This window comes from Plasmopara halstedii (genome assembly GCF_900000015.1).
Source record: "Plasmopara halstedii genome assembly, contig: Scaffold_262, whole genome shotgun sequence".
Taxonomy (NCBI): Eukaryota; Oomycota; class Peronosporomycetes; order Peronosporales; family Peronosporaceae; genus Plasmopara; species Plasmopara halstedii.
Window position 1 is genome coordinate 1,160,084 of NW_020187183.1, and position 9,160 is coordinate 1,169,243.

Below are 9,160 nucleotides of genomic sequence, written 5' to 3' on the forward strand. Positions count from 1 at the left end.
AGTGGAAAAGTTGCTATTCTACCCTAGTAGGCTGCAAAGCGCCTACTAGGCCTGCGCGTTTCCCGTCGACGGGGAAAACACATCGGGAAGCGCGACAACATCGACGTTGTTGGGGGTGGGCATCCTTGACCGCTGTGGAAATTGGCCGAACAGCCACTTGGACAACCGGGGTCGGAGGAGTAGGGCAACACGATGCACCATGTGTTCCATAATGTTCGGTTCCGACGTAAGTGAACTTGTTACCTTTGTCGCGACTAGTTCAACAAGGTCGGCTTCGTATGCCTTAAAGGAGTGGACGTGCTCCTTGATCTCATCTTGGTCGTGAAGTAACAATCAAGCGGGTGCTTCACCATCAAAGATTCGATAAATCTTGCCGACGGCGTCCCATTCCGCATCGGACAAATACGGATAGTTGGGGTGGTCAAACAGTGACGATTGGCATGGGAAGTTAGTCTGAAGGCTGAAATTGTAGATCTTCGATGTCGGCGGTGGATTGATCACAAAGTGCTACCAGGTGTAATGGAGCAGCTGGTTACACGCACTCTTGAACTGAGGTAGCGTTGTATTGAGGCTTAGTCTTCTTGCGTATCATTCGATTGGGCTCCTTTAATTACAACCGTGTGTGAATTTTGTGATCAAATGAAGAGCGCATATATTATAGTTTTTTATCCTAATCCTAATCTTAACCTAAAATAGAAATAATGTACTTGAATGTAACCTCTTGCTAATTAGCAAATTGCACACTAACCAGTTATTAAGTGCACACACAAACTATGTAATGGGACTACCACCTAATTACAACAACCGAACTCAGCACTGCTTATAAGATAGAACCGAATATTCATGGTTAATGTAGCCAGATACAATTAATTAGTTTGATATTCTTGAGTAACAGTCCCTTGGTGGATGCACTGCGTGAGGCTTCGAATCCTACGGAGCTCTTAATTTGAATCATTGGTTGGATATCGTAAGTAGTACCTTTTCCCACGATACTTGGTCACGGTGTTCCAATTCTGGTCCTGTTCAAGATTCCTTCACAATTTGATTCCGTTGAGATCACAAACCATCCGCATCGCAAATAGTTCCGCGGCACAAAATAATGGCTTATCTCTGTAGCTCGCACCATGCATTTGAACATTCTTGATCGCATGGAGCGAGGAGACACCAAAAATGGTGAGGAACTTGTTGTGAGCGCCATAAAGGCCAACTTTAGTAAGTGAGGCGATGTGTAATGCGATAAGAGACCCATCGAGTTCTGACTCACCAGTCCTACCTACTTTTAAAATTTCACGGCTTTGCTACATGGAACTTTGATAGAAAGTCATTTAGAGAACGAACAAGCTGTACGTAGCACACGCAAACCGAGCGAAAAACGGGAACGCTCATGTCTTTCTAGTATTCGTCGAGGCCGAAAAAAGCGAAAGTAGTGGCGGGGATATTCAAGCTTGCCTAGCTGCGCACACCGCCCCAGTTCACCAGAATGGAGCTCGGTCAGAATGACCTTGAATATAGAAATATGGCTGATAATAACGCGTTGTCACCGACCCTCGATAGATATGGTTACAAATGGATCACATCGTGACTATGCTTTGGAATATTCCGATCGTAAAATGTATTTTGACGCAGCTCTAACAGCTCTTAGGCATAAGCTTGCAGCTAAGTCTTGGTGTAAAGCGCTTACTATTAAACCCAACAAGGCTCTACTATCGTTTATGGCTAGATTAGCAGCGGTGACATCAGTCGTTGCACTCTTTAAAATGAATTGTGGTATGGTGAAAGTGCCTATGACTATATGGCTCAATATGAGCTCCAACTGAGAAATGCTCGTCACCTCTCCAACTTGTGGCCTCAAACATTAGTCTTTAAGTATGATACGCTCGACTGAAAATATAACTGAATACTTGACGCTGCAAATTTCCAGGCGCGACGTCTTTATCGGAATGATAACACTCATGCTTGTATGCATGAGATCGCTTATAAAGCTATCGATAAATCTAAACTTATCACAAAGCCAAAAACCCACACTTAAGTGAATTGCGCGTTGTGCCGCACTACCCTGGGGTCGATTTAATGATAGGAGCTAAGTCAATGGTATTAAGGAAGCTTGGTCGGGCTATTTTTTCGTAAACTCTCAGAAATTTTAAAGTGAGGTCAATGTCTCCATTTTTATCACATACTGTCGCTGACCTCAATGACTGCACCGAGCCACAATCTTATCCGGGCATTGCCTTCCCGTTTGAAGAAATCCTTTCAGCGTTTGAGCTCGACAAACCTCACCTAGAGATCCAGCGCATGTTTATCGAAGACGTCGGACGCCGTCCCAGAGCTTCACAGTGGAATAGATTTTTTGAAGTCACTTCAAGCGGTTCAGAGCCAGATACTTCCTTTGGGCAGAAGCTCCGCTACAAGGGTCACTTTTGACGCTTTATCTGCAACAACACACTTCGCGTCCGGGTGACTCATAAGAAGAATCCCCACAAGAGGAATCCTCGTTAGCTCGCTTAGAAAACGGATGCAATCGCGTTTGTTAAGAGTTATCATGAGCCGCATCGTAGCTCAGATTGTAAAGAGCTGAAGTAGCAAAGGTAAATAATCGTTTCAAAGACTGCTGACACCGCAATTGTAGGTAGAGTGGTGGCATATAATAAAGCACTATCACCCAATTGATATCCCTATATTTGACATCTGCATGCTCTTTATCGCATGTCCGAGCTTCCCGGCAAAGCTTTGCGCATTTGGCGCATGATGCTGAATCTCTTTGAGATATATTTTGATAAATTCTGCTATGAAGTGTAGCCGAACTGCGTAGAAATCAGTAAGTCGATGAATATAGATAACCTCTCCCTCCAAAACCGAACCACTTCGGGGAGCTGTCAAGAAGACACAGAAGGTTCTCAGACCACTGATAAGATGTGACATGAATTATGAGGCGACATGAAGTGCGCTGTTTAGCAAGCACCATGAGTTAAGTATATCCCTCCGGTACCGCCGTTGCTCTATGCATGTGCTGTGGGGATAGCCTAAAGCACACGACAAAAGAGTTCCTTTTGATAGTGATCTGTGATGTGTCCGCAATAGACACATTCAATCTAAGGCCAAACAACCTCGACAACGTTCGCTGATGTTTTTATGGAAACAGTGGATTTTGTGCCGGGAGCGGGTCAGACTTTCTAGCAGTGACATCGAGCGTAGACGATGCTATTGTGTACGGCAGCGTTTAGCAATTCATTGGTGTGAGTTTCATTTGAGGCCTTCTTCAGTAGGCTTTCAGACATACTGGTATTGCGATATTTGTCAACATTCTGATCAAAATGGTTCATTTCTTGTGTCAGCGACACCTGCGCCGTCAAGACTTTTCCTGGGTATACTATTTCTTAACTTGCCTGTCATCATTTTTATACAAACACCGGTATGTCAGGCGTGTCAAGGAGACGATATACAATGTCGCCCTTTTATAAAGTATGCAAGAAGTTGATCAGGTAAGAATTTTTGATATTATATTTATTCTAAACAACCAATATTGTGCATCTCGTGACAAGTTGTTTGCTACTGTATAGGCAACTGTACTGACGAGCCAACGATATGAAACAAAAGCTTAAGCGCTAGAGCGAAAAGTTGAATTCGACACCAAGGTAACAGAGCCAAGTGTTTGCATGCAAACAATTAGTGCTTCATAATAAGGAGCAGTAGAAACTGCAACAAGCATGTTCTGCGTACGAAGCAAATGTCCTTTGGTCATGGCGAAGCTCAACGGTACCGTGATCCAATACCGTGGTGAAGTACGGTGAGTTTGATATCAGAGTGATGGGACTCCAAGTTTCGCAGGACACGTGACCTGCGACCATCATCCTTACACGTATCCCTGGATCAAGTGGTTTGTAGCTTGGTTTGGGACCGGAAGGTACCTGGTTTGATACCCATAGGATCCGAATTAAGGACGCCGGGGATAGGTCACTAAAATGGACGAGTAATCACCCCCACCGCCCTGCCAACCATCCAATTGGGTGTGTGATCCACTGACCGAATCGACCCCATAATGTGAGGAGGGGTACGGAACCCGATCCTAAAGTGGGTCTGATAGCTATCAACATCCCGCGCTTGAGAGCTTGACCCTAGCGTGCGGGTTCCGGTAGCTTAATTCTCTACTTTGCTGGCGTGATTGCAAGCTTGGCGATATAAACGCTCTCGTGGCGATGGACTTCAAAGACATGAACAGCACGGATCTAACATACGACGCATTGCTCCGCAGACTCAAGTCAACCAAAAGGCTATAGTCACAAATGTCAATACATCGATGGTGCTGCCTCATTCATGGCCCTGCAGTAATTTAGTCCCAGCACATACCAGATGTGCCTTGTTGACAAATCATACGCAAGTCTTTAAAATGCTAACGTTTACCGACTAAACAGAGAACGACCCAATTCTTCAGGGTAAATGGCTTCTGAAACGCATTTATAGTACTTAACCAAGCCGAAACGCTAAGCTTCCACACGTTTTTATGATACCACCTCATCAGTATGATGTCCATCGTCCACTTTCCAGACGTGCTTGTCGCCCTGAAAGCGTAATAAATTATGGAGCCTTAATTTTTCCAAATTTCTCTCATCGAATTGTTTTAGTCCTGGGTAACAAACCATCAAACTTGATGAAAATCTCCTCCGCTGTTGCCGCTTGAGTGTCTTTCTTTCGCAACCTAGTGGGTACAGAAATGACATCTCACAATTAAGCAAAGGACAAACATCATGGAGAAGAGGCTGCAAGCGACTTTGACTTCGATGCGACTTCATAAATCAGCCTTCAAAATTAATAGGATATTACATGCACAGTAAGAGTACTACACTCGGACAAGCTCATTACAAGAACATCGTAGCACAAAACTAATCCTTTAGTAAAATGAAAGATAAATAATAGTGGCTGTTGTAAGCTGCGCGTGTACATGTCCAATTGAGTTCTACCGAACATCCTCCCAATTATTTTGAAGATAATTGGATCAGAATATAAAAACCACGACTTGATAGAGTCTCACTTGCTCCGATGACCAATCTTTGAAGGTATCGCCAATACCATATACAAGCATTGATTCATTGTTCGCCTTGGTAGCGAGGTATCTTAGACTTTGATATTTCATCATACGGAATCGACTAGAGCCGGTATAACGGCAAGTGCTGCTCCCCTTTCCGTCGTGGGAATTGCACTGGACGACATAGGCGACATTTTGTCAAGTTCGGCAGCCTTGTAGTCCCGCATGCTCTGTGATTCGGTATACTGAATCGTCTTTTCATGATTGTATGTGCGCGTGACCTGGTTGATATCTGGTGGTGTGTACAGCTCAGCAGATCCTTCACAAGCCACAAACTCAAATCGAACAGCATCTCCACGCATGCTCACGTCCAACAACACGCCGTCGTCCCGTGCACCCACGTATCGTCTGTGCTGATTCATACTTCGTAGGTATCCCAGAGTCGAGTACTCCCATGTAAGGCCCGACTTTCCACGTACAGCAATTGGCTCTTTCATCCTAAGATCACGAAAGCAGCTAAATGTCGATCGACTAAACATATAACAACCTGTATCCTCATGATAAAATCGAACGCGAATGCTATTGTAGCCCCTCGCGTAACACTCAAGACGAAAAGCTGTCCGTCCACACGTTGTTGGATCGTCTCCCTGCGGTACAATACTCACCGTTTTGTCGGCTTGAACTCGTACGTAAAGACCCCCTTGCACTCTAAGAAACACGCTTGAGCCTGATAGTTTTAGCACATTATTAACTACAGCGCGAGAGATTGCCTTGATCTCTTCCACTTCTTTCACAAGTGCATCCACATCTTCTTTCGCAAGTCTTTTTTCAAATGGTACACGACCCTTAACTTTTGTAAGTGTTTGCTTGCACCATTGTTCCCCCGTCATACACCAATGAGCTGCATGTTCGCAATTTTGAGTAAAAATATTAAAATCTCCTCGACCCAAGCCCAGTAAGAATTTACAACGTGCCAAGACAACTTCGGGTAAATCAGCTTTACTAAGATGTACTTCACCCCACCTAGACAGCACTTCGCGAAGTCCTGAAGTATTGTACTCGACAAGACGCAAATGCTTTTGATTACGTCCATAAAGAAATTCTTCTAAAGTCGAAATTCGAAAGCACGAGTCGGCTTGTGCCTCCTGATAGCCTTCAAGCGGACTCCAGACGTGGCATACCCGAATCTCAGCGATAGTAGAACCTGATGTCCATACGATACCATGGTGCTGATACGATATGGGCCAACGACTATAGTCCCAAATACAAACATGATCACCAGGTCGCAATGACGCGACATTTAACACGCGAGTGTATACACCACCCATAATTCCTTTGCTAAGCTTTGTCTTCACAGGCAAAATGATGTGCCTTGTTCGTATAGGTAAACAAAAGTGGTCAACAAAAGTTCAGACCACTGGATGCACTCTTCTTCGAAATAGTCTGACGGCTGGTATACTCGAAACTTTGCGATATTATTGGGAATGTGAAAGTGCAGCGCGACATCACATCTTGTCTGACTTGCTGGTGTGCTAGACATAATCAGGCAAAAATTTTGTCGATTACTAATTATATCTCAAACCCCTTAGATGTAATATACGAGATATTTAGAATAGACTTTAAGATTAAGAGGAACAATTTGATGACTGAACAAACACCTGATTGACCAATCTACCATTCTTGGATCATTTTTGTGCTATTACTCTGTGATTGTACACGATAGACTTATATATATATATTAACAAGTTTACTTTAATACAGTTGCCCTTTGTAATAGAATATTTTTCTAGCAACATTCTCAGTTTTGTCGTTATGCAGCGTCACGTCTATGAATGGGTTGCTGGCAAATCAATAAAGGGACTTGTCCAGTCGCGTAACTGCGAGATCTAATACAAAAGAATCAATTTCTATATGAAGAAAGATTACATAATCTCCCCGTACCCTGTAATGGTGTATTTATACATTACCTAATGATTAAGTATTTCGATGCGGGAGGGGACGCTCATACCATACAATGCATTTAATTGTATTTATTCAAAAATAGTGGAACAGATTCATTTATCATTAAATTACACATAGGATACTTAATTAAGCAGAAGTGAACGTAGTCATTTAAAAGACCTCGATCTTGAACTTATACGCGGACTCATAGGTATAAGACAACTTCGTTGCATCAGGTATCACTTGCCGATATTTCGACGACCGAGTCTGAAAAGATCTGTAACATTTCTGAGGATAGAGCATATATTGTTCTCCTATCTATCCGAGGGAGAAAAAGGAGTCACTTAATGAGCCTCTGACTTTTGTCGTCCCCAAGTGATAAATAAAATCGGACTTAGAGGCTTAAAGTGGTCATCGGTCGTTAGAAGGCGTTTATCAACTATGAAATGCGCTGGTGATATATGCAGCGGGGCTGCCGTAGCTCTTTGCTTAGAGCAAGCTAAACTAAGGTAACCGACCTTACATTTTTCCAAGAACCAGTACAAGTGTAGGGGATTGCTATCCGCTACTTCTGAGTACTAAAGCCTTACCGAGGCAAAAGAACACTTCTATTCATAAACTGCAGCGGGGCTGCCGTAGGAAAACGCTTGGGAAGGTGTACTTTAGGTTCCCGACCTTTTGTTCTTTACAAGAACCGAGTATGAGTTAGCGAATCGCAATCCGCTTACTCCAAAAGTAATTATTGCCTTTTCAAGGCTAATCGACTCTTTGCTTTAGATTCCAAACTGATTTTATTTATTTATTTATTTATTTATCCTGATTCTAAAAGTTAAGATCTCCTAAAAATACTAAATATATATAGTAAATCTAAATACATGCATAACTACTGGCTACCTAGCCCCGAACCGTATTCTTGTTTGGTTGTGGTCACACCATGCACATTTCGTGTGACACACACCCCTGTTATCAGGGGTTCGTGTAACCCCGTTACTCCCAGCTCCAATCGATTATTGCCTCAACGAGACTCGCCTCTCCGTTAGACATGGCAACTTGGAATTTGACAACTTTCTTGCTCAATGAGCTCTATGTCCACGACACGAAAATCATCAAGTCTCGCTGGTTCTGACAGCGAGCACGGGTAGAGCCCAACTTCGTCCCCCGCAGGCAGTGCGATGTCGGAAAGTGCGTCCGCGGCACGTGTATACCCTAGGCTCGATGAGCACAAACGTCGCGCTCCGCGCACGCTTTCAGTGCCGAGTGACCTCGTTGAGTATGTGGTCGACTATGAGTCTGACACCTCTTATCCCGCATGCGATGACGAGGAAGGCAAGCTGCACCAGCAGCGTGATACGAGCCCTGCTTGCGCCTTGCGAACCCTGTCCGTTCCCTGACTTCTCGTCAACTGAGGAACGTGGTGTAATCACCAACGACCTCGACGGGAAAGAGAGGCGGCAGCTTGAAGCTGCCCATAAGGCGGCTCTAAAGCGCGCCTATCCACGGTCGGTCATTGACCCTCGTGTGGAATATGGCTTCCGCCCTGCGGATCCCGGAAGGACGCGGTAACTCGATCGTTACGCGTCCACATCATCGAGTCCCCGGCCAGAACGGATGATGGACTTGCCACACGGAAAGCTTTTCGAGCTCGTTTCTTTTTCCCACGAAAAAATCCGTTAAACGTTTATCGCACTCGTCTAAGTGCTCAACGAGGTGACTCTCGTGTACCCGCAATGCGAACAATACCTGTAGTGCTCGCCTTGGCGAAAGCACTACAGATCACGAAGCGCTCTTTGAGCGATGGGTGCAACGGCACCGGAAATTTTCCTCACTGCATAACCTGCAGTTGAGCCACGAGAAAGTGGACGTTCGTGTGGAGCGACACCTCCATTTGAGTTTGCCAAACTCAAGGCACGCCGTCGAGTTTCTTCGGATTGTCGCCCTGCGACGTATGGGTTCACAACCCCTAATGGTCCCGCGAGCTTTGTGTCTTCGACCGCAAGAGCTCAGTGCCACTGCTTGAGCTCAGCTCATGGCCTGCTACTTCCCTGGCTACTGATGACGCGGGACGTCCTAGTCTTTCTGATCAAAAGCGTTCACGGCGACTGGGCAATCTTGCTGAAGTGGCGCCTCGAACTCCCACAAGTTTTCGGAGTCGGGATATCCCCGCCACTTCACAAGATATTGGGTCTGACCCTGGTGACG

General features: G+C 44.8%; 2 protein-coding genes across 2 annotated transcripts; one reads left to right on the top strand and one right to left on the bottom strand.

Moving 5' to 3' along the window:
• Window positions 1-1,496: 1,496 nt before the first annotated feature.
• Window positions 1,497-1,817, top strand: PHALS_04693 (uncharacterized protein; the record flags this gene model as incomplete). The annotated part of the gene is made up of 1 exon (XM_024722556.1): window positions 1,497-1,817. The coding sequence occupies one exon, from the start codon at window positions 1,497-1,499 to the stop codon at window positions 1,815-1,817; it is 321 nt and encodes a 106-aa protein (XP_024573621.1).
• Window positions 1,818-5,127: 3,310 nt separating this feature from the next.
• Window positions 5,128-6,348, bottom strand: PHALS_04694 (LRAT-like domain; the record flags this gene model as incomplete). The annotated part of the gene is made up of 1 exon (XM_024722557.1): window positions 5,128-6,348. The coding sequence occupies one exon, from the start codon at window positions 6,346-6,348 to the stop codon at window positions 5,128-5,130; it is 1,221 nt and encodes a 406-aa protein (XP_024573622.1).
• Between the last annotated feature and the right edge of the window lie 2,812 nt (window positions 6,349-9,160).